Here is a 26,063-nt window from a genome sequence, read left to right as displayed (position 1 = left end):
CGCAGCCTCCGCGACATTGGGTCGGCAAACTGGGTTAGTGGAAATCCCAGGATCGCCAGAGCGTTGCTTAGCTATAAGACCTGCAGGCACCGACAATGGATAGAAAGAAAAAAAAAAGGACTGCTTTTTTGTTGTCGTCCAGGCAGGTTCATCTTTCCGCGACGCACGTTTTTGTCGTCTCTGCTTCCGGCTGGACCAGAACAAAGAAGCGACCACTCGGCCTTGGCGTCGCCTCCTCATTTGAATGCACACCACAGCGAGATTTACCTGAAGAGGCGCTTCTTCAGTTTTGACTACAGCACATTTCCAGCAAAGGTTTGTGCCAAGTGTACTCTGGTGGAGGTCACTTGACACTGCTGAAGTACGTCAAACCGCAAGATTGCTACAAATACGCCGGCAGGTGGCCAGGAAGAAGGGCACTACTGGTTCGCTTGCATCAACACATGTATTTGCAAAACACCTTATCGTACTGGCATGCTCTGCATTCCCCCGCATTTGAGTGTAAAGATCCTGCGCGTCCGAGACATCGAACGAAACGCCCTAAAATCCGTAACAAGACACTCACACCTCGAGGACGAGGAGAGCTGGCTGGCTACACCTCCAGGAACTGAATCGTACCTAATGCTACTGCTGCCACAGTACGCCCGCGGCATGCTGGGCGAAAAGTGATGTTCCCCTTTCCCTAGGACGTCAGACCTGACCTTGTAAAATAAAGTTGTTCCCTCCCTCAATAAAGAAACGTGCTTGTGGTCGCCATGGTTCTTTTGTTGTCTGAAGTTTTGGCAATTTTTTATTATTTTTATTTTATTTTATTTCACATACTTTCAGGGCCCGAAGGCATTACAGAAAGGAGTGGTACAACAACAAAAATATACAGTGCATAGTTATAGAAAACAAGTTATATGATGGCAGAAAACACAGTTTTCTTGAAGTTTTCAACATCGGTAATGGCAGCGATGGAGGGAGGAAGGTCGTTCCAGTCAACGCTGGTTTTAGGAATAAAAGAATCATGACACAATTTTGTTTTCGAAAATGGAACACCGAATTTAAATATATGATCGGAACGGGATGAAATGTATGAAGGGCGCTGGTTTTAGGAATAAAAGATCATGACACAATTTTGTTCTCGAAAATGGAACACCGAATTTAAATATATGATCGGAACGGGATGAAATGTATGAAGGGCGCTGGTTTTAGGAATAAAAGAATCATGACACAATTTTGTTCTCGAAAATGGAACACCGAATTTAAATATATGATCGGAACGGGATGAAATGTATGAAGGGCGCTGGTTTTAGGAATAAAAGAATCATGACACAATTTTGTTCTCGAAAATGGAACACCGAATTTAAATATATGATCGGAACGGGATGAAATGTATGAAGGGCGCTGGTTTTAGGAATAAAAGAATCATGACACAATTTTGTTCTCGAAAATGGAACACCGAATTTAAATATATGATCGGAACGGGATGAAATGTATGAAGGGCGCTGGTTTTAGGAATAAAAGAATCATGACACAATTTTGTTTTCGAAAATGGAACACCGACTTTAAATATATGATCGGAACGGGATGAAATGTATGAAGGGCTCGAAAAAAGATGATCCTTTAACAGAGGATTATGGTGATACAGTCTGTGGAAAAGACATAGTAGAAAACACTTCCGGCGCGAAGAGAGGTCTGGTAAGGCAAGTGTGTTTTTCATAGAAGTAATGCTGGCGTAACGGGAATAGTTAGTTAAGATGAAACGTGCTGCACGATTTTGAATGGATTCTAGTGTGTTTATCAGTGTGATTATATTAGGATCCCAAACTGCAGATGCATATTCTAACTTTGGTCGTACTAATGTTTTATAAAGGGTTAGTTTTATCGGCAGAGGCGCGGTAGAGAAATTTCGGCGCAAGTATCCAAGAGTCCTGTTGGGGTTATTTGCGACATGTTCGACGTGTCTATGCCATGATAAGTTACGTGAGATATGAACACCTAGGTATTTGTAGGAGTTAACCGATTCAAGTGGAATGTAGTGAAGAACATAAGTACGCTTGCTATCTGTGAGGTTATCTGTGAGGCTGTGAGGTTAGTGCGACGTGACACATGCATCGTTTTACATTTATTAACGTTTAGTCGCATGCACCACTTATCACACTAGTTAGATACGCTTGTGAGATCATCCTGAAAATAAATAGAATCATGCGTGTATAGGCCATAAATCAGACATATGGCCGGCTGTCTGTGAGAGCATCCGATATTGTTTCCTCTTTTAAAGCAATGGGCCGTTCAAGCTTCTTTTTTTACCTCCTGATTGGTTCTTTCTTTCAGTAGCTATATAAGCATCTGAGACACTCTGGGCCTCGTATTATAAAATCTTGCTAACAACGACGGTGCTCAACTTTTTGTGTGAAACAGGCCTGTATACCCGTCTGTGACTGCCTGTGCACTACCTACATGGTTAATGACATGTGTCGGTGTGTGTGTTGCAGACACCAGTTTTATGTGCGTCTACTCACCGCGATGCGAGTGCCAGGCAGTGTGTGTGTGTGTGTGTGTGTGTGTGTGTGTGTGTGTGTGTGTGTGTGTGTGTGTGTGTGTGTGTGTGTGTGTGTGTGTGTGTGTGTGTGTGTGTGTGTGTCGACATCACCCGTGAAACTCATTGTACTATGCCATCATCAACCTTCATTAGCACTTTCTCTTTCCTCCCCTTCCTTTTCCCCTGCATGGAGTAGCAGGCCAGGGCCATGTTGCCACCAGCCGACCTCTCCACCTTTTCCTCATTAAAAATTCCTTCCTCTCTCTCATGCTTCGAATTCTTATCTTTCCGAAATCGCAAAATACTGAGACATAACCTGGGTACTATGCTTATCTTCGGACCATCCTGGTGCGAAACAATTAAGGTTGAAAGAAATAGTCCTCGTTCTGAACAATAAGCACTTTCGTCTGGGCAATTTGGTTCATAACAGCAATTAACGGAATAAACTTGCGCAAATGGATTGAAGAAGGAAACGAAAGAGACGTGAGGACAGGACATAGTGATCTGTCTTCTTCTTCTTCACCATATGAAAATGGCATCTTGTCCTCATGCCTCTTTCTTTTTCTTCTTCAATCCCTTTGCGCAAGTTTATTCCGCTCACCGTTCTGAACCTCCACTTCACATGCAATGAAACCTCGCCGGACTATTGCGCATTGTTCTTGAAAAACATGGGCTCGGTTCCAGACTGATACTATGTTTTTAACGACTTAATTACTTTGACATCATGTCCAACCGGTGATATAAAGCAGCTGCGGTGATTTCTGAGCGCACTTCTTAGCAGAGAAAACTACCGCAGTTCACTGCTCTCAGGAGTATCGCGTAAGCCGGACGGGGTCGTTCGTGTATCTGTTCTTGGGTTATCCACTGTCTGCGCTGTTTCATTATGCGTTTCGGCATCGATGTAAAATTAAACATTAGTTAGAATGCCAGCAAGACTACCCTGTACTCTCGCAATGCTAAAGTATGCCCTTTCATATACTTCAGTACTCTTGACAAACAACGCGGAGAGGTCGTAACTGAGACATCCCGCTCCCTCTTGCAGCGTGCCATGAACTTTGCCCCGCCGTTCCTGGTCCACCTGGTGCTGCTCCTGCTGCTCTGCCTGCTAACGACAACGTCCCGCTACGTTATGTGCCTCTCTTCCTCGAGCAGCGGCAACGCCACGCTTACTGCCGCGGTCGCAAACGGGTCATCCCTGGCGCCTCAGCCGGAGGACACTGCTGCACACCGGTGGCGAGTGGCCCGCGCCGTCTCCTTCCCGGGGCGCAGCGTCCGCCACGAACCCGGAGCCGGTGTCCCTGCCAAGCAGAAGAGGATACCCAGCCCCGAGGAGATCCGCGCGCTGCGCCGCCTCGTCTTCGAGCATGGCCTGGAGGAGGAGATCGCGCAGGAGGTCCAGGGACGGCAGGTCAACTACCCGGTCGGAGGCGAGCACCCTTTAACGTCTTGGCTTCTCTGCTGAATGGCTGGCCGCTGTGCCGCCTGAGTGGAGTGCTTGATAGTCTAAGACAGAGGATAGGTGAATGCATGGAAGTGTTCGCGTGCTAGCTATTGACTCAATTTGCAGAAAGAGAGGGGGAGATAAAAAGGAAGATGGAAGACCAATAGGCAGAACCGAACGACAAAAGATGGTAGATGAAACAATGCCAAGGTTGGCGGTAACAGCTCTACTCTAAAGATTTTTAAAAGGCACTATATTTTGGGGTAGTGGCATACATTCCTTTTTTTGAGGCTGTGGCGGCAATAGTTGACATAATTTATGCAAGGCAAATCCTGTCGGCACTTCAACGGCTAAGATAAAAGCTTTACTCTTCACAAACAAAACAAATAAAGCGTGGCTTCGCGTTACGCCTTTTTTTGCAGACTCCGTAAGAACTAACTGAAGGCGCCGATGTAAGACGCTACAGGCAATCTGCGTTGAAATTTGTGTCGATCACAGCGCCGTAACGCAACCTAGCGAGAAGAGCAAGCATTTTTTAGGCGCACCACCAGGGGCGCAATTACGAGTCGCTCAAAATCGTCTCAATCGGAAAGTGTCTCAAAAAGTGTCTCATTTGCCCCGTTCCTATTGGTCAGCCGTGACCAGCGGCCATATTGATTTTTTGCGTCACCGGCCGACGTCATAAACGTGCAGAAGTGTTGGCGTTGCTTACCTAATTATGCGAGCCGATTGAGACGATTTTTTGCGACTGGAACGAGTGGTCTCACACCGTTTGAGACAGAAAATGGCGGTTGTTTACATTAGTGCACTGCACGGGCTCGGGCCAGCCCGAAAGCCCGGGCCCGGCCCGGCCCGCGGGCCGGGTCGGGCCGGGACATGTTTTGTTTTTCCGGGCCTGAAGTTCCAGGCCCGGGCCGGGCTCGGGCTTAAAGCTGCGGGCCCGAGCCGGCCTTGGGTCCGTACAGAAACGGCTGGTGTCCGACTTTTCATTCACTATTGCAGAGTGAAGTACACAACTGCGGCATTGAAGCAGCAACACGGATGAACTATGAGTTATAGTATGCGCTGAGAAAAAAGTTAAGCTTTATTTATTGACTTATTTTTCTTATTTCCACACCGCGTTGCAGTAAGAGTAAAATTCAACCGGCCTTAATTGGCCATTGATCGTTCGTCATCCCAAAACATACCTATACACTATTAGAAATGCATTCGGGAAGAACATATTACTTTACGACGCTTATAGTCTTCAAACACATACCGTGAAATATTCAAGCCTTTTAGTTTGTCGTTTCTGCTGAACGGCTACCAGTTCGGCTATGAACTCAACCTGTGAGCTCGCTCTCAGTAAAAAAATATCATCCTAGTGCTTGCTAGGCAGCTTTATATTTATACTTCAGGGGCGGCAGAATATAACTGATTAAAATCATGGGGGAACGCAAAGTGGACTACTACGCGTGTATGCGGCCCTTTTTATTCAGCACTCGGAACTTCCGAGTTTACTGTTGCCCACCTACACGAGATCACTCTCCAAAAGACGGGCCTGGTGAGCACTACTCTTAATCACTTCCTTCTGGGTTAAAAAGAACCAACTTTCTGGAAGCCAAACTGCGGTTTCAGAACCTTTGTCGGCCAGTTCCTTATTGGTGTAGTAGCACAGAGTGAGCAGTATACCTGAAGCGTTACTGTGAAACGGGCCGGGCCGGGCCAGGGCTGGGCTTCACTCCGGGATTCACGGGCCGGGCCGGGCTCTCTAGAGCGATAATTTAGCGGTCCCGGGCCGGGCCCGTGCTTAAAGCCGCGGGCCTGAGCCGGGCTCGGGCTTGAGGTCATGGGCCCGGGCCGGGCTCGGGCCTCAGATTGAGGCCCGTGCAGTGCTCTGTTTACATTGCCGGTGGCCGCGCGAGCAGCGGTGTAGGAGGGTTCATGAAGACAGTTTTGACGTGCGGGACGAGTTGTTTCGACGTTTTGACATAGGAAGGAGACTACACAATGGCTGTGCGACGAACTCGCCGTTGAACTTGGAGGTGTGCGGGTGAGTGCGCGGTCAGTGGAGCGGCAAGTGCTGTGCGCGCCTTCGCCGCCGGTGGGTTTCAAGACACCGTAGGAAATGAAGCAAACGTCAGCGTAGCCCAATCGAGTGTGAGCAAGTGTTTGCGGTGGGTTGCGGAGACAACTGTCAAAGTTCAGTCGCAGAAGGTGCGCGCTTTCGGGCGAGATCCCCAAGACAAGGCGGCTGCGAAGGAGGACTTCCTTCGCATAAACTTTCGCCACCGCAGTATCCCCGATGGTGTCATCTGAGCATCATCCGAACGGAACGGCAACACCAACACGAATATCAAGTGCTTAATTCGAAGCGGGCAGCGTGAGTTGAATACGAGGCGGAAATGTGATTGTTGCTGCAGTGACCGGGCGTGCCGGCTCTTAATTCCCGCAGTGATTGCAAGCTCCCAGCAGCTGCACCAATCTGCTGCCGTATGTCGGCAGTTGCTGCAGTGTGATTATTCATGGTCGCCTGGTATTTTCTGAACAAAAATGAATAGAACCACGCATCGCCCTTAGAGCACATTTGCTCTAGATGGCTAGATGGGTTCACACTCGCGAGTCGCGGAGGTCGCCCGACAGGCTTAAATCGATTTGTTACGCTCCCTCCCCGCTTCACAAGTGCTTCGGAAACCGTAACTAATTCACCGAAATCGGTCGCGCGACGTTTGCGACTCGCCAGTGTGAACTTGCCATAAAGCTGCCTTCATCGGTTTTCGAGCCAAGCGCTCCTTGCAAATTGATCTCGGCAGACCCGTAGCAATCACTGCCTTTAAATAGATTTTTTCCGCGCACTTAGGACATCCTCACAGTACCTTGATTCTACGTAATGTGCCAAAAAAAAAAAAAAGGGACAGCCGTCGAATCAGCTTATTTTTTTTCTGGCTGCCATATTTACGATGGCTGCATATGTGGGTGGAGGGAATATTCTGAATCCTTTGAATCAGACGGCAGCTCAAGTCACCTAGCCGACGCTTTTTCGTCGTCAGCGCACCCTCGCGGCAGCAAAAGTGACTGAAGCGCAAACTTAATCGCAAAACTGAGGACGCTTCTTGATTTGCTTCATGTGGTTAGGTTTGAAACATAGTTTGTTAGGAAAATAAAGCATTGTTCATTTTATTAACTGCGTGTTTGCAGCAAAATGTTAGCATACGGTCCCTTATTGCGCAACTAAATGCTTCCTGGGTGGAGCCCTGCTACTAGCCGCTAAAGACCCTAGATAATCTCATCTAGGGACTTCACTGGCCACCGCTGATTGGTTGACTCCGCGGTTAGCATCTCGCGGTGTCGTCATTTTGACGTCACAGTCTCAAATTTGAGACAAAAAATCGTAATCGCACCTCAGTAGTGCTTTCTATTTCTATTAATTTTTCTATTTCGACGTTGTGTCTGGCTATCTCTCTCCTGAGATTTCGGTTCCACTTTTGCTTTTTGAGTTTCTTCGTTAGCTCTTCTTTCTTTTTGAACATGCCGAATAGCCTGCTATGCATCGCCTTAGGGAGAGCTTTGCCTTTAATTTCTTCGGTGGCTTCGTTTACATGGTTAATTAATTGGGTGGCCCAATTTTGAATGCACTCAATACCCCCAATTTCTTCCTGTTCTCTGATCTGTCTGAATTTATCCCAATTCACTTGGGTTTCCTTCCAATACACAGCGGGCTTAACCAATACCTCCTAGAAAGACTAGAGGTATTGGCTTAACGCTCACTTTCCTGCTTAGTTCCAACTATAGCACGTAATGGTCGCTACCGAGATCCTGACGCTTGTTCGTCCACTTGACTATGCCAGTTCTATGGCAGAGAGTCAAGTCCGGGTTTGTGTCCACTGACACACTGTTGCCCACGCTCGTCGGGCATGTGATGTCGTTAGCGATGTAGATGTTTGACTCACTGATGTCTTCCAACATCGTTTGACCCTTCGGGCTGCTGGTCGTGTAACCCCATTCTCGATGTCTGGCATTAAAATCGCCGGCTATTATTAGCGGGTTCTTACCTGCCAGGCTAATCGCTCTCTTAAATATCGGGCCAAACCTCACCTTCGTGCACCTCGGGGAGCTGTACACATTGAGTAGAAATATGCTGCCTCTGTTCTTCTTACCGGTCAGGATCTCCACAAAGACCGTTTCGGTGTCCCTGTTGCCTACTTCGTGCTGGACGACGGCGACGTTGCTTTTTACGTACGTCACAACCTGGGTTTTACTTCCCTTCCCGCTATCGTAGCTTTTGTACCCCGAAAGCTTCCATACACCTCGCGTTTCCTGCAGAGCCATTGACAAAGGCTGTGTGTTCTGGCTAGCTACGTACTGTTGCAAGAGCCATCGCTTCATTGACATCTTGGTACGTGTTCACCTCCTCGTCCCTCTGAAGGAGCTCTCTGCTCGACGAGACCGCATTGGAGTACCGATGTGTGAGTCCTCGGCCAATGCGTGCGCTGTCGCGTTTCCCCGGAGGCCCTCGTGGGCCGGTGTCCAAACTAGGTTAATAAGTTCCGCTGGTGTCGGGCCGGCAGTCAGAATTTTGACTGCTTCGACAGATACCCTGCCTGCGTTGTAGTTGCGGACAGTTGCTGTTGTTGTTGTCCTCTAGATAATGGCGCGTACCCACTGCGGGGGACAGTTACTGCATAATTTCCTTTCCTCAAAAACAATTTTCATTTTCTTCATTACAGCCTCTCTTTCTTCTTTCACTCCCACTTCCTCCCTTCCTGTACGGTGCAGTTCAGGCGTCCACCGAGATGACAGAGAATTACTGCGCCATTTCCTTTCCTCAAAAAGCGTTGCGTTCAAGGGCAACGCATCGCGCCGAACGGGTGGTGGCGTCCCGTGTGGTGGCGTTTCGTGGGAGCGCTACAACACGCTGTCGGGTTCCATTCCTAAAGGCGAAGCTTAAGCGTATTTAATTAGCAGTTAGCATTTAGTCATTAATAAGTAAACATTCATTAATTAGTAATTTGTCATTACTTAGTAATGGGTCACTATGTGTGACGTCATCCAGTAGTGCCACAGAGGCAGCCAAAGTGGCGTGGAAAACGCTTTCGCCTCTACGCACTTTAGACAAAGTGCCACCTGAATTTTTTGCACCCTAATCACTTTTCTATTTTTCTTCGCCTATACAAGGCAGGAGAAGTCCCAGATATACGCAAGAGAGAGAAAAACACGACCATTATTACCTTGCAAAAAAAAAAAAAAAAGCCTTGCACGCAGAGTCTAAGCTCAGAAAAAAAAAGAGGGCACATGATGGCCCGATACATGCGGTATTTGGAAAGAGCAGTATTTTGCTGTTTTTATGCTCGTCCTGCGATCAATGAAGCAGTACTTATCGCTAAAAAGCTGCACATTTAGGCCTCTTCCATTCTTACCGTTTAACAGTTGGCTCTCAAAGCGTGCAATGAGGCAAGCGTAATGACACTGTTGAATCCTGTCCTTGTTTCAGAGGTGGTGAGCAATCTTGGCTAAGCAATATGGGACCGGAGCAATTTAAGCCCGAAAAGGAAACTAAGAACACTATTGTAGCGCCAAATTTAAAAATATCATGTTTTCTAATCCCTTCTAAAGTAGGACCCCTTCTTTTTGTATGTGAAATCAAAGCGCACCGCTATTTTTAACCTTCACCAACGAACATATCTATCTTGCGAGTTCGCGTTAGTATCGTCGTTTCGCGTTTCAATTGAGCTCTACAGCCCACTCGTTCCGTCCTCACTTTCACAGACAATGTTCGAAAGAACAAAGAGGCGGGCAAAGTACTCGACAGATGTGGCTGGCCGTGCAGCCGGTTTTGCGAACGAATAAAAACAAAGTAAAAAAAGAAAAAGTTAATGTCGCTGCGTTCCGCGCTGTTGGACGCCAGAGAAGAATACGGATAAAGCGAGAGTTCCCAGCATGCGGCGGCCGTGTAAGAATCCTCAGGCGTAACGCACGCGACGAACAGCCGATGCAGTCCATTGCGCTCTCGTGGGAACTTGCAGTTCCAAAACCGTCGTACCATCTCACCACCACGAATTGTAATCGACATCATGGAGCTGTGTCTTCAAGAAGGCTTAGAACCGCGCCATCTTCGCAATTTCAGCCAGGATAATCTTTAAGCTCCAAGAAACGGGCTAGCTTTTTGTTTTTTTCGTACAGCGGTTGTCAACTGATCCACAGTCTAAATCGACCTGGCGTCCTGTGCAAGCAATACAAGCGAAAACTTAGCGAGGCCAAATCCCTATAGTTCTTCCTTTGTGAACACAAATGAAAATTTAAAGTTTTTTTAGAATTCATATGAACTAAACTAAGGTAGTAATCAACATCCTGGGAAGAGAACAGCAAATTAAGATATGTAGCAATCCACTGGAAGTGGTAAAAGAATGCATCTAGCTGGAGCAGGTAGTGATCGCAGATCCGGACCAAGAGAGTGATAAAACAAAGGGAATTTGAAGGGTGGTGAGGAGTGCATTTATATTCATCAGATAGTTTCAGGTCATGAATAGCAGGTTGTCGGTAACAGGAAAGTATTATATAGGGAGGTCTTGCCAGTACTCAGCCACTGGGCGTTAATTAGGCTAACGAAAAGTATTTCAATTAATTTGAGGACGGGCCAGGAAGCTATGGAGAGAAAAAATTGGCTGGGGCTCAGGCAAGGTTAAGCCTGGATATCTGGAAGCGAAAAGCTGCGGTGATCCGCGATAGCTGTGCCACTGATGTGTGGTTAAGATCTTAACTCTGAGTGTCGAACGCGACAGCGTCTTGCAACGCTGCCAGGGAGTGCACAGAACGCCATCGCCCGTTCAGCTCTACGCTTTGCTCGTCGGTAAATTGGTTTTTGAGGAAAGGAAATTATCTGTCTCGCGTATCTGAGTGGACACCTGAACCTCGCCATAACGGGAAGGGAGGAAGATGGGAGTGAACGAAGACATCGTATTCACTAGACGCGCCTTTGTTCATTCCAAACCATGGAGCTGGCACGGCGGAGCGGTTAGCGTGCTCGTCTAGCACTCCGGATACCCTGGTTCGATTCCCCAACTTGACCAAGTTCCTACCCGGATTTATTTATTTATTTTAGTTGGAGCATCACTACACCGTCCTTTTGAATTGTTTGCATGGTTACAATTGGCCTCGTTTGAAATTCGCGCACTGTGGCGTCTCGACCATTTCGACCAATTTTTCTGAAAAGCGTGAAATTTCTGTCGACAACTCCTGCTTACAGCGATGAGGCATTAAAGGTTTCCGCCTTAAAAGCGTAACGCTAACGGTTAGCACGACAGCAGAGTGGGTCACAGAACAAACGTCAGTTAATGATATCCTAGTCGAGTCGAGCCGCCGCGGCAGCTCAGTGGTTATAGAGTTCGGTTGGTGACCCTAAAGACGCGAGTCCAAAGGTCCAAACCCGGCCACAGGGAGGGAGGGAGAGAGGTGGGTGAGCGGGAAAGGGCGGTCTTTTCTGTACAGCGCCATTCCTGGCCCCTCGTCCACGCAAAAAGGACGTGTATGGGGTATTCCCGCAAAAACCCTTTCCCCGCCCCTGTGCGAAGAGGCGCCGAATGATTTCCAGGAGTGCAATGCTGGAGACTGCGTTTGGGCGGGCCCGGGATCACGTTTTACTAGTTTCATTACCACCACGATGCCTGACAGGTACTATTGTTTCTGAGCTAAATTCATAAAGCGAAAGTTGCTCTGTAACGAAGGGAATGAAAGGAAACAAAAGGAATAAAACACAAGCGTTCGTGAGCGAAGCTTCCAAATCTGAGCCAATAACTCTTGGAAACATGTTTGCTAGTCCCAGTAAATAATGCTACAAGTCACCGGAGCCAGCCTTCCTGTGAATATTAAATTAAAAAAAAAAAGAAAGTCGGTTTTTATTCCACGCGCAAGACACGCGGCTTTTTCTAGGGAGGGTATACTTTACACGCTCCTTATTGCTGTCGTGGGGTAACGCTCAGGACAACTACGTATATTTGCTTATTTATAATATTATTAGCACCGCTGAGAAATTACGGCAGAGAAACAGAGGCAACATGGGTTAGGAACACCACAAACAGTCTTAATTCAGAATCACGAGAGTAAGCAAAGGAAAATCGCACTTTACTTACTAACAAAACCAGAGCGTTGCTGCAGGCGCCTGCCAAATGTGTTAGAAGAGTGTTGCATCCCGAGATTGTTTTCGGCAAGAAATAGAACTTCATTTTCTCCCGGCTTCATTTGTTTCCCGCCTTACTTAATTTCTTTTATTCCCGACTGTACAATGAGGGACCATGAAAACTGGTCCCCCCCCCCCCCCCCCCCCCCGGACAGGTATACATGGTCAAGTGCGATATCTAACCTGAAAATATTCTGCATGAAATTTTTAGTCTTTAATTCCGGAGCCATAGAAAACAATATTTGTTGTGTGCCCAGCTCATAGAGTTTTCACGGACGCGTATTCCTCAGGCTACTCCGTTCTCTCAAGATAGAGGCCGACGTCATTTCGTCGCGCGATTGTTTGTTGCATTTTCTCTATATGCTCCGGTTCCTTTTTTGAATCCTCAAACAAGTTATGGCAAACAAACGAGGAGAGCAGGCTGGGTGAACAGCACAGCGGGCGTATGCAATTTGCCGCTGAAATTGCTGTGGTACGCCGCATAAATATAACGCGAATGTTGTTCGCGGACGAGCTGGAGCCGTTCGTTGGAGCAGAGCCTTCTCAGTCACGTCAAGCGGCGGTGCTGCAAATGAACAAATGAAATTTCAACGCGAGGGCGAAGATGTGCTCGCATGCAGCAGAACCCCGTCAAAAATTTTGCTCGTTTTCTTGTTTGTTGTTATATGCCGAATGAGCACATCGTACTTCTGTTGTTTCCTCCCTCTAATGTATATATACCCACCTAGGGGCCCTTAAAAATAATAAATGATGATGACGAAAAATCAAGCAAGAGGGCAACAGGACCGGAATTTATTGAAGAGCAAGAGTCTACCATTAGCTAGAAATACTTAAACCAGAACTGAGCAAACATTGCATGTGCCGGAATTTCGCGACTGTAACTAACAAAATGTCACAGGGCAGGTTGTATATGTAGTTGACATTAGATAAAAAGCAACAATAACAATGACAAAAACAACCGAACCCACAACTAAACGAGTATAAATCGCGTAGTTATTCTGCAAAGTGGCGTTAACAGCCAGGTCTTCACACCTTGTGTAAAGAACTACAAAAATAATTTTAATAACAATATGAAACATTCTTAGTTCTAATGATAGATTTATGCAATGCTGTTTCAAGTAGCGTGGCGAAAGAAGTAGTACTAATTAATTCAGCAATTAATCCTGGCTAGTAGCAGTAGCATATGCTGGATGTGTTGAAAATTGATCCAGGGAATACTGGAAACCCATAACAGAAACTAAATTAACGACTTGGCAGAAACATTGCGTTATTGCTAAAGCTTTTCCAATCGTTACATCCGTTAGGCTGAGCTACAGTGTGAATAGGCAAGGTAGCATCCTGTCTCTCAGCCACTAGAGTAGACTGAACTCAAAGTAGACAGAGGCACGCAAGGCCTCTAGCAAAGCACACTGTTTGAATTTGCCGCGTCCAGCAGCTGCACCCCCCCCCCCCCCCGACCCTTTCTCTTTTTTTCTCTCCATCCTTCCGCCTTCCACGAGCCCTACACAAAGCGCAGAAAGTAGAGCAGACGAGGTTAAAACAAGGTATACATTAGGAAATGATGCCAACGGGGACTTTTTACAACAAACCACGCAAAAATTTCAGATTCGATATTTTCGCTTTTTATCAATTTATTAATCAGCATTTAATAATTGCTGAACATAATTTCGCAAAGTGTAGTGCTCAACCAGCTACTGTTCATAATAATATATGCTCGCAGTTCGAAAATTACAGCGTCCTTTTTTTGTCTTCGCGCAACGGATCATATGCTGAGATGAAGGTGATTAAATAAACAAAAAAAACACGGCACATGCGCAACAAATTACGCAAAACTTTTTCGCGTCATCTATAACCATTGAAGCGTTGAGGAAACAAGAGTAAACGGATTCAATGAAATTAGAGCATTGTGACCACAAATGGCTAGTTCACGCGGACGGGCCTCATGTACGTTTTCTATATGGTGTTTTTATATGCTGGTTATAATTGAATTGCTCTTTTTAACTAACAGACCTGTGTAAGAGAACGCTCCAATTACTATACAATACAATTGTACATGTTTGTTTGTTACTAGGTTTTCAATTTTTGTAAATTCGGTGAGACTATAAATTTTGTGTGGTCGCTCTTGTGGCGGTACTTATAGCGGCCGCTCAGCCCTGATGGCGGGTTCCGGGGTGATGCTTGCATAAGGGGACACACACGGAGCACGCAGTTGCTCTACTAGCTTTCCCCTGGGAAGGTCTGAGACAGGAGCCCGTTGGAGAGAAGGCCCCAACCGGGTCCCAACCGAGAGGTCGGTCGGCTCCACAAGAAACGTACGCCGCGGGGTTCGGTCGAGGGAGGAAGCCTGCGCCGCTGCCTCGGTGGTGGCCAGGCGGACCGAAGGATCCCGGTCGGCCGTTGGAAACGGACCGTGGCTGGCGTTCTGAGCTCGATTTGCAAGGTGCCACGCCCGCCTCGTGCGGGCTGAGCATAACTCAATTCAGACTACTCCATCTCGGGACCCACTCATTACTTTTTTATTTTATTTTACGCGTGGGTACGGCATCGTAAAGTCTGAGCGCACGGCTCTCGCGTTATCTTAACGCAACGGTTACGTAAACTTCGACGCCGATGGAATTGACGCACTCCGCAAAGGCAGCGTCTGCTTGACGGTGGTTACGGTGTGATATCAGAACGTTGTTATTGTTAATTAAGAGGGGTTCAAATTGAAACGTGCACTAAAATTACGTTCCTGGCGTATACCTGCGCTACTAAAATTGCTACGCTGGTAGTGTAAGCACCTAAAATACGTGTTTCGACGAGCTCTACCCGACTGGAGCCTCCGCACTAACGCAAAAAGCATACTAACAAACCTATGTAGGTAAATAGGAATATATTAAAAGTAAACAAAATGCACAACACAAGCAGCCGGTCTCTGATTCACTTCACAGTAGCGGATTATCAGCGCTACTTATAACATCACAGACGACACAGAACTCCTCACATTTTTATCGTCTGGGCCCTCTTCGTCGTTTATCTTTTTATCACACTTGAAGGTGCGCTCCCTGATTATGCTGATAGTCTCTCAGAATCACGGCTAGTGCCTCGACGTCTTCTGAACATTTCTGCTATGTAAGCTTATCGAATTCCATACTAAAGTCCCGCACCCAGCAATTTCATCCCTTGTTTTCTTGCTTTTGCTGCAATCAGAGAAACCGCACCACGAAATAAGATAAACCGCATTTTCCGCTTTACAGCCTGCACCATTATCGGTCCGCTGTTTGGTCGGCTCAGCGGACCTAATGACACTGTACTAATTAATCACTGTATAGAGCGCTCATCGCCAAGTATCCCAAGCCAGAAGTCATGCACCAGATTCCTTGGTCACCTGAAAGACAACAGCCGTCGTCGGTTCTCCTCTCTTATCAGCAACTAGATGAACTTAAAATAATGATTTTTTGATAACTGCAGCGCAAACCGCGTTCGCATTCAGGAAGATTCACACGCGCGTGGGCACAGCGTCCGAACTTCTGTGTGTCTTCCTGAATGAAAAAGTGATTGTTTCCACTAAAGTTGGATGGGTGGTTGGAAACTTTATTCTAGAAAAAAAAAAGTATTCCAGGGTGATCCCATACTGGTCCAGGAGTCACGCCTGATGCATAAAAACCAACTCGACTAAAAGCTCCTCCTAAAATCGTTTAGTCTCTTTTGTTCTCTGAGCGCCTTTTTCCACAGTGCAGTACGTCCCAGGAGACTATGCATTCGAGGTTGTTTTTATTTAGCGAAATCGAACCCTCCCAACTTATTTTTTTTTTTAACTTTTAGTTATTCAGCAGATGACAGTACTCAGATGAATGGTCGGGCATACACTTTCTCTAGGGGTCGGGAGTGTCCTTAGCACATAGCCTAGTGCAAATTTTTTGGCAACCTACTCCGGCTCCAGTGTTGCAATGCCCCCCCCCCCCCCCCCCCCCCTGGGATCACGATTGGTCAGTAATTAGTATTTTTATTTCTGGAAGCAGTTGACTAGGCAGTCCCAGAAATCAGAATCTTCGATTCTGATTTCTGAGGCGAGAGCCCTTTATCCTGCAGTGGGCGTAGTCAGGCTAATGATGATGATAATGAGGTCAGAAATAGACGGCGGAATGGCACTACTCACCATTTTTTTCTGTATATTCTGCTTACTTCGTTGCGAGACAAGGATGGTATGATTGATTGATTGATTGATTGATTGATTGATTGATTGATTGATTGATTGATTGATTGACACGGTAACGATCACTAAGAGTCACTGCTATTTTTTTTTCTTCCCAGGCCTATCTTTCTTCCAGATGCTATCTCAGCTCTACGACCTGAACCGATGCCGCACACCCCAGGGTCTTCCGGGAACCTGCGGTGACATCACGCGTTGCATCTACCTGCTTCTTGACTTCAGCCGCCTCCGGCAGTCCATCTGCTTCCAGAACCTGCTCTTCCCGGGGGTCTGCTGTCCCGGAAGGGTCAGTGCTCAACGCGCACGCTGTTCCTGTGGCGCTACGCGTCTCTAGTGGTGACGGCACGAGCCGAAAAAAAAAATTGGAACGCTTGGCAACTCGTCTGTGATGTCCGCTTGCGAGGAAAGCTGTAGCGCGTCTTACATGCAGCCAAATGCTCTCTTTCGTGAGACAACTTAAAGTTAATGGTCTCTAGTGAAAGAAAGGAGTTACAAACATATTCCGTGTAGGTGTAGTCTTATTTTCAGTTACGAAGATGAGATCAAGTGTTGGCGGGGACGCATCAGCACGGCTCGGTACAGTTTATTGGAGGAAGGACAATTCCGCGGCGCACCTATGCAGGCAACCATGGCGGGCAACAAGATGGCGGCCGCATCGCATCGTGGATACAACAGAAAGTTCTAGAATTCTGTGACTCTGTCGCTTAGGGGGAAAGGGGAATAGGGCGCGGCTTATATGCACAGAATGCTAACGTCCCCAGGATATTGTGTTATCTGTGTTAGCGGGTATGTGTGTCATCTGGGTTAGCGGGTGATAGGGCAAGATGGCGCCGTCCGGCGAACGGGGGACCGCTCGCCTAGCCAAAAATTCGTCGCTGACGCTTCACTGTGCGTCGCATCCGCGGCACATTAATGATGCACAATTCTTTTTATTTGTCTCAAAATGCCCGCACCACAAAATATCAGCTATAAAACACCGCAAATTTTAAGATTGCTTCTGGATTTGGACAGCTGCTAGGCTTAGCGAGTAGGCGTTGTTTGGTCGCCATGGAGACAGGACGTCAGAAATTGCGTGAAGTTCAAACAGTTCCGAGTTATTGACACACGACTTATGTTTAGTAGCGCATACCGTGCGCTACTAAACCGCGCATGGTACCTTGTTTTTATTATTAACTTATTTTTGGTTTAGCCGGCGTCAGTAGAAGTGGAAATTAATTATTGCTTAAATGTAAAATTTCGTGCTTTACTTTTTAGCATTTGACATGGTGGGCTAACGTAATCCAGACGCGGCCGGCTCCCACTTCTAAAGCTGGTCCCTGAGACGCACTTAACAGCATTGCACGCTAGCCCATGTACCGAGCGCGAGTATTGTGTGTGGTTTAATGTATTCTTTGTATTAATGCTTTACATCGCACTCCGGTGCACCGTTTTTTTCTTTCACAAGATAATGCGGTTAGTTAAATATCGCTTTAACAGAAAGCAAATGTTGATTGTATTGCTTGTTTCATTGTCACAGCTATGATGATATCTGTATAGTACCCTGTGATGTAATAGCCATGGATAAATCGAATATCTCCTATGCAACGTAACGTTCACTTGGCGAAACAGCATCACATTGACTTTTTAGTAGTGCGACTCCCATATATGCATGCGTTGCCTGTGCTGTACGAAACAGTGACATTGCACCAATTTAATGACGTAGAGTACCTACAGCCGGCAACAAAGCAAGTGTAATTGCGGTTCACCTTTGTACAACTCACTTGCAGAAACCTCTCGGTCTGGAATTGTTTTTAGAGATGGTAATTTGTACGATTAGCAGCAACCTGAGTGCTATATAGCGGCTACAAAGCCTACATGTACGGCACTAAGCCTCTTCAAGTCTTGGTAGTCGAAGAAATGATCGCCCTAGCTCGAGAATCAAACGCGCGTTCCCTTTCCTCACGCAGCTAGTCCCAATCACTACTACCACCACCACCACAACGGCGGCGAGCACAAGGCCGGCAACAACCACAACTAGCGCGCCTCCTATCGCCGGCATCTCCGCCGAGAGCGGCTTCACGACGCCGCAGACGCCAGCCTCGCTGGAGGAGCCCTTCACGGAATCCAACTTCATCACGGTGTCCGTGGTCGAGGGAAGCAACAAGTCGACCACCTCGATGCCCTCCGCCTGGACCACCACGTATCCGCTAGGAGTACACACCACCCGGCGGCCCAGGCCGACCACAACCCGTCGGATGTACTCGCGGCCGCCGTCGTTCAGCACGTCGCAGGTGGTGACCAGTCCCGTGATAGTCACAACGGTCACATCCAGGCCCACCGCGGTGGTGGCCGTTGACCATATTGCGCAGGTACAATTTTCATCGGATCAGCACGCAGGAGACTATAGTTTTGAGTGTGCCCTAACTCATGCTCTCATAATATGTTTTCCGCGAGGCATTTTAAACGCAAAATCCTGGATAACCGGGCCTTTCGAATAGACACTCCTTCAGGACATTTTATACTAACGCGTATAAGTTACCCCCGCCTGCTGCATTCCGTTTAATGCTCGAGTAAATATGTAAGAGAGAACAAAAAGACCAAAGTAATAGCTTCTAAGTTTAATTAGGCGTAATTTTAGTGCTAAGGTACTTCAGGAATAGACGCCCTCTAGTATGACGTCGTTTAACTAGTATGCGGAAACGGTTTGTTGGCACATGGTGAACCCATCGACTTATGTAGGATAAAGCTGCGATGGTAATTTGTTACTCCAGTTAACTCGAGGAAGAGAGAGAGAGAGAATCATTTTATTTAAAAGAGCCCAGATGAAGCGTTTGCGTCTGGTTAACCAATCCGAACTGGGCTTACAGCTGCGTCAAGGCGGAGTGAAGGGAGTGGACAGGATGTCAAGACAGAGACAGTATTCTAAACTTGCTTGAGCATGCACCTATACTGGAGGGATCGTAACGGAATCAGGAAAAGAGGGGTCGAGCGGGTGCACTGAGGGTGCTTGAGTTTATTGTAGGATGTGTACTTGTGTACACATATCGCCGACATCGCGTTATCGGGTGTCAACTGTTATTATTGCATACCTCAGGAAACATTAGACAATGATCGTTGAGCAAGCGGAGGCTAGGCGACGCAGAAGAAGCAAGACTGCTAATGTAAACTGCAAGTAGTGCTTTGAGAACTCAACTTCGTCGAGCACTTTAACAATCTGCAGCAAGGGATGCGTTTTATTCGTCAGCGGAGGCAGATTGTTAGCGGTGAAAAACACGATCAGTTAGGAGATGCTTACGGTCATTGTTCAGTTGACATAACTTATGAATGCCATTGCAAGTTAAAGGTCACCGCAAACTTCACAATGAGCATTCATACAAAGCTTGTAAAATTGCCGTTCAGCATATCGTTCAGCTTTTAGCATATATCAGCACATGGGATGCAGTGCTCTAACGGTTACATCTGTCTCACCTTCCATGCGCGTGACTGCCTGCTGTTCGCTGCGGTCAGGTGCCAAGGCCTCGGCCCCCGAGGCCTCCCCGGCCCCCGCGACCCCCTCCGCCCCCACCGTTGTCGTCTCCAGCGATGCCACCGCCCTCTGCCGCAGCGCACCTGCCCACGGTGGGGCTGTCTGGGGCAGCTGCGCTCCTGCCACCGCCGGCACCTACCAGGCGTGAGTCTCCTACCTTTGCAATGAAGCTGCCCGTCCATGTTAACAGTATTTAAATGTGAAACGGGACTAGTGTTCACGCTGTTTGACAAATTTTAGCAACGCCACAACATATATCCGGGCTACCGTAGTTTTGAATAGGAAACGGATTTTCGCGTTCTAAAGCAATACTGTAAGCTGCAAGATACTACACATCGGAAGGCTTCGTATTATTACGACCATCAGGGGTTCCGTAACGCACGCCAAATCCATACTACACGTGCGTTTAAATTCAAGCCGAAAAGCACTTGATGCTGGAATGGCCGTTTGCCGTCTTGCACACGACGTGCCAGTACAGAGAAATGGGAGTATAGCGTGCATTCTGTTTTTTTTTTTTACTTGGAATAAGTGAAAATTCTTATTTCTACGAGGAGTGTTCAAGTGCTTTGGCTCCTAGTTTGTAACATTTTCTCAAAGTGATGGAGTTTAAAGATGATACGTTTAAATGAATGTCTAATGTACTCTTGATTGGCGGGATGCCGGTTTTCCATGTCATTATTAAGGTATGCTTATTGTTATTGCGTTATTCAAGATTACGTTATTCAAGCAAGGCTTCAAGGTATGCGTCAGAAAAAATTCACCGGACAGTTGCGAGTTTGTAGTGCGAATGTTTGAGTGCTAGATGGGGTGGGAAAGGAAAGGAAAAAAGTTTTTCAGAAACAGGCAATCTATATAGGCACCCTGCGCATCTAACTCCAGCGCGACGCGCGCGCCACTGGCGGCGGCGCGCGCGTCCCTGTCAGGAAGGCGGGGGCAGCCCGACAGCTCCCGCTGTGCTGCGCGCGCCGTCCCGAAGCAGTTTTGGGCGTCCTTACCGAGCAAAAAATGGCACATAACAACAGCAGGACACACTGCTGTGTTGCAGGATGCAATAATGCATATATAAATTCGCCTGGGACAAGGTTTTGTGGATTTCCGACGCGACATTGGGAGACTGCCCACCCTTCGCGACGGGCAACACGCACGCGCGGTTTCTGGTCAAGCAGTGGTCAAACCCGTGCAGAAGCTTACTTGACTCATGCATGGCTGTAAACAATATGTGGTCTTGAAAAGCCACGCATAACTCGCCCGCAGTCACGCCTGTGGAAGAAGCCGAAATTTTTCGCAGTAAAGAATCGTTTACCTTAGTTCCAGTTATGCGCGGAATCCTTGCTCGCTTCCACTGCGCCTTGTCGTCCAGCGTCTTTTTCGACAGTAAAGGCAAGTATTCAGGGGCAACGGTAACTTGCTCCTGATAAATCTTTGCCTCCACGTCTGAACGACTGGGTGATAATTTGGTACAATGCTAATGTCGAAAATTTAGGGTACCTGTACTGAATGTGTAGAAATCAAACAAAGCTTGCAATGAAATCCCGCTTTTTGAGCACACGCATTCTGCAAGAATCCTGCATGAAATAGCTGGGATACTCTTTTTTTGCACAATCCCAGTCAAAAAGTTTTGTTTTCCGCAGGAGTTTCAGTGAGCACAGGCGCTTCGCCGCAGCTTGCATCCTTTTCTGCTTGCAAAAGCTCATTCATTGGACATCTCATATCATCAAAACACTGACACACGTGTTGCAACGATAAGGATCTGGCAGTTGCTGGAAAGATTAGAAAATATTAGCGGCAGATTACGCCATGGGTACATCATTTCAAGGCGTAGTTTGAACAGGGCATTTCACATCGAACACCGAAGTTGCGGCAGACGAGAATGTTATGAAGTCAAGTTTGCGCCGCTCGCTCAAAAACTGGACTTTTATAATTACCTTCAATGTTATGCCGCCTGGCCGTCTTTGAAAGTTTAGGGTAAGTTTATTTAAATGCAGGAACACTACAGGCTTGCGGGTGGCTCGTTTTGGAGAGCGTTTCACACCGCTCCAAAAACACGGCAACGGCAGCAGCGCATTTACATTTGCCTGCGATGCCTGCCTTGCAACTACAGCTACATAAAAAAAATTGAGTGAGAGTTCAGTGGTAACAGGCACCAGATACAAATATTTCTTAGCGTTAATTTGATGGTTTTCGGTGGCGCAGGGATGCTTGTCTGCGCAGTGCACCGGGCTGCTTCGCTCCCGTCGCAAGATACCGCCTCTTTCACGTTATGTACATGGCCTGCTCCAAAAAGCTTCGTTCCTTTCCTGACGTTCGCTCCTCGAAAGAATTTTTCAGCCTCATGAAAAAATAGGTCGAAATCCCCCCCCTACGAACAGCGGCAGCCGCTAGAAGACGCCATCCCTTCGAAGTCGCGGGGCGAGCCTTCCTGACAGGGACGAGGTACTGGCCGCGCGGGGGAGCTGAACGCAGCATCGACGGTGGCGGTGCCTGGCGGGTGCAGGGTGCCTATACTGGCTCCACTACATCTTGGCGCGCTGCCAAGTTCGCTGGCCGAGTAATCGTAGCCGCGGGTTTCTCCAAAACAAACACACCGTACCGGTATACTGCCGCGTCACTGTCTGCCGCACTGCCAAGTTTGCGTGTTGTAGCAGGTGCTCTGTGTTGCGGACGGCGCCGACAACGGGGCGAATCTAAGGATAGACCTAAGCTAACGCTCTAAAATTAGCGTTTTACTCAGGGATATTATTATTGTGCAGCACTCCAGCTGATATCTAGATATCAGGGACCACTCCTTCTGCCTTGTGCCCTTTACTTTTTGAGGACAATGAGGAATGCTGCATGCTTGCATCCTGACTCTTTCGCCCTTTTCAGGGTGTGGCCACGCTGGTCGCGACTCCAGAATTGTCGGCGGACACGAAGCGACGCCGGGACAGTGGCCCTGGATGGTAAGTTGCAGATAAGGTTGGACAACAGGCAGAATTCTTGACAAGCTCAAATCATGACTTTATGCAGGTGCCTTTGTCCTTTCCAAAAAATTTCATGGTCACATTTTATCTTGTGAGACAGGTATTTTTCAATGCTCGAGGCCGCTTCGTTAACATTATATTCGGGGCGTATACAGATGGGCTATTTATGCTCTCAGTTCAGTGCAATGAAAGCCGCGACCTGTCCCGAAGAGACTGAGAGGAAATAAACTTGATAGCGGAAAGTGAGAAACAGAGAGCTTTATGATAACTGATTTGTGTCTTTGACGGCGATCTTCCTAATTCAGATGCCCGGCGCTGTCTGCTACCTGGGTAAGGCTGACCAAACTGCCGTGACGCATAAACCGTTACTTTGATCATAAGCCTCCTTCCTTTTTCTGTAGCGAGACTCTGCTGATCCACTTTCCCTTCCGTCGTGGCTTGCACGAAGAAACAGCCGGCGGAAATCATATTTTGTCGAGTCCTAGCCAGCTAGTCATGGTCTCAATACCTTCGCACAGCACAGAGCTGCTGACGGCGGCTTCATTGCATTAAGTTCGTTAAACAGGAGTATACGCACGCAATGCCCACCGGCACTTTAGAGCGGCTAATTATCACAGCGACTTGTTTTCAACAGAACTGCGTTCATTTATGGTCGCTGCAGCCGTGTCTCTTACTGGACCGACCCTGAATCTCTGCGTTGATTTAGACTGTCGGCTTCGATAATTCTCTCTTCGCAGGCTGCCATATTCCTCGAAGGTCGCCGCGGCCGCGAGTTCTGGTGCGGCGGGGCACTCATCAACGAGCGCTACGTGCTCACAGCAGCTCACTGCCTCTCGCACCCGTCGGGATTCAGGTACAGCCGCCATTTACAGCTACTAGCCCCCAAAATCAATGCTGTCGTCATCACTGAGTGCCGGGCGCCGCTCATCTAATGGTTTCTCAGTATAATCAAATACGCAGAATACAGCCTGCTCCTGTGGATACCATGACATGCGTCATTATCGTAATGGCTTTTAAATATCCTCTCACCTCAACCGCTATAGCTCGTCTCAGGGGAAACTGCGCAAGGAGCTACTGCATTGCGGTCACTTTTGTCTCGTAGTAAGTCTGACAACGGTACTTACCCCGTTCCGCAGCGCATGATGCAAGTCCGGAATCGCTTGCGCGCCTTCAGAGACAAATGCCGCCACCGCCACCTTCGGCGTAAACCCGGCGTTGGTGGCTTTCGGTCCCGCGACCTTGGTGCAGACTATTCCGGGCTTGCACCGTACGCGGCCGAACCAGGTAATATACATTTTCAAACTTTCTACGAGACAAAAGTGACAGCAGTATACAAGCTGCGCCCACAGTTTCATCGCAATCGAGCTGGCAGTTGAGGCGGGAAGGTTTTTGGAAGTCGCTACGAAAGCTGCATAATCTTGATTAAAATTATAAAATTAGATTTGTTTTTTTACAGACATGAGCAGTCATGCAGGCATTGCGTAACTAAGGTATGCAGGAACCATGTTTAAAGGTGCTAAAAATATAACTATCGAGATTGCACAGCATCCACAGTCCTCCGCTGGCAAGCTTATATAATGCCAGACCTGAACGGATATGCAGGGAGACACAATCTCTCCAGTGCTACATCCTGCGTGTTTGCAAGGGGCATTCGGAGAGTCGGATTAGGAAGAACTGGTAATCATAGTAAATGATGTGCACCTTAGTAATCTCCGATTCTTTGATGATCGACATTGCTATGGTAAGTAACTCGGGGAGCGGAGCAAATTTCAACGCGACAGGACCCCTGAATGCTGAAGGAAAATTAATTGGGACAGAAATTAATACGAAGAACTATAAAATAATGCTTAACATTTTGGGAAGGTAGCAAGGTATTACAATAGGCAGCGAGGTGTTGGAAGTGACGAGAAAGTGCATCTGTTTAGGCCAAGCCATATTTTTAACTCAAATAGCCAATTTTTTAAATTTAGCGGTGGCTTTCCCTGAAACACCTGGTATAACAAATTTTATCCCACGAGCACTAACGTGTGGAGCGGAAACTTGGCGGCTAATGAAAGGTTGGTTTATGGTTTATGGGGTTTGTTGTCCCAAAGTGGCTCAGACTATGAAGTATATGCCGTAGTGGAGGGTTCGACGTAGCGTCCCGTGTAAAGGAAAATGATAGGTGCAACGTTAGTGACCCCAACAGAATAACGTGAGTTAGAGAACAAACGATGATTAATTATATCCTAGTTCAAATCAAGAATGCAAATCGTCATGGAGAGGGCATTTAATGCAAAGAAAAGACAAGCGAACGGCCCTTAGGGTAGAGGAGTGCGTTCTAATAGAAGGCAAGAGTAACAGAGGATGGCAGAGAGTAGGATTAGAGAGATAAACTTAGGATGTTCGACGAGATCGGGTCAACTGGAGAACTATGGAAGTCGCCTCTGCGCTGTAGCGTACGTAGCTATAGGCTGATGATTGTGATGATGGGTATGGTTTCTCGTTTCGTGAGGTTCAAGCCTTATTTACTGTTGTGTCCCCTTATTGCTTTTGTGTGTGTGCGCCCCCGCACTCCTCCTAACGACCACTCGCATCCTCCTCCTAACGACCACTTGCCCCTCGTCGCACGCTGTCGCCAGATGCCCCCCCATGGTGCGCCCCCGCATCCTCCTCCTGTTTTGGGAAGCCACTCCCTCCCGTGGACGCTTCTCCGCTCCCTCCTTTCTTCGGGCGGCCAGTTCGGCTCCTGCCTCGGTCGACGCTGGTCGCACCCTCATCGGCTTTAAATAAACGAAGTCTTAAAGTACCGTGTGCGTCTTTCGCTGCATTCAACACAGCGACCGGACACGACAGTGGCGACGAGAAAGTGGATTCGACCCGCGCTACGCAACGCTATTGACAAGCCATGGCTACGCGAGGGTTTCCCAATCAGATACCAGAATTCAACGGCTCATCGTGGTCATCGTGGGTTGGACGCCTTCAGTTCTACTTTGAAGCTAACAACATCACAGACCCAGCCTTGAAGAGGGCCAACCTGCTGACGCTGTGCGGGGAGCAGACCTACGATACTGTCTGCGCCCTTATTCAGCCAAGCACACCAGCGGCAGTGTCTTACGACGACATCGTAAAAGCGCTGCAAAAGCACTACGACCCAAGGCCATCCGAGGTCTACAGCCGGGCTCGCTTCCAACGACGAGATCAACTGGGAGGAGAAACTGTGAGCGCCTACGTAGCCGCGCTCAAGAAGCTCGCTGCCGACTGCAATTTTGGAACGCTGTCGACAACAGCTACCGGGCAGGAGGGA

The 26,063-nt window shown here is 47.7% G+C and overlaps 1 protein-coding gene and 1 non-coding gene across 2 annotated transcripts in view; both read left to right on the top strand.

The window, feature by feature from the left end:
* LOC149340841 (uncharacterized) overlaps positions 1-26,063 on the top strand; it is a 71,805-nt gene that overhangs the window by 29,886 nt on the left and 15,856 nt on the right. The window contains exons 2-7 of the mRNA XM_089549733.1: positions 3,570-3,954; positions 16,414-16,598; positions 18,259-18,660; positions 19,799-19,961; positions 22,683-22,756; positions 23,515-23,630. Coding sequence (XP_089405859.1) covers positions 3,576-3,954; positions 16,414-16,598; positions 18,259-18,660; positions 19,799-19,961; positions 22,683-22,756; positions 23,515-23,630 — 1,319 coding nt within the window. The 5' untranslated portion in view covers positions 3,570-3,575. The remainder of the gene's footprint in view (positions 1-3,569; positions 3,955-16,413; positions 16,599-18,258; positions 18,661-19,798; positions 19,962-22,682; positions 22,757-23,514; positions 23,631-26,063) is intronic.
* LOC149340844 (Nuclear RNase P) lies at positions 14,294-14,614 on the top strand. Its single transcript, XR_016283907.1, has one exon.

Source organism: Amblyomma mixtum, chromosome 6, assembly GCF_055824585.1.
Source record: "Amblyomma mixtum isolate Tamu chromosome 6, ASM5582458v1, whole genome shotgun sequence".
NCBI lineage: Eukaryota > Metazoa > Arthropoda > Arachnida > Ixodida > Ixodidae > Amblyomma > Amblyomma mixtum.
Note: the sequence above shows the minus strand (reverse complement) of the source record. Positions and strands in the feature narration are given on the sequence as shown.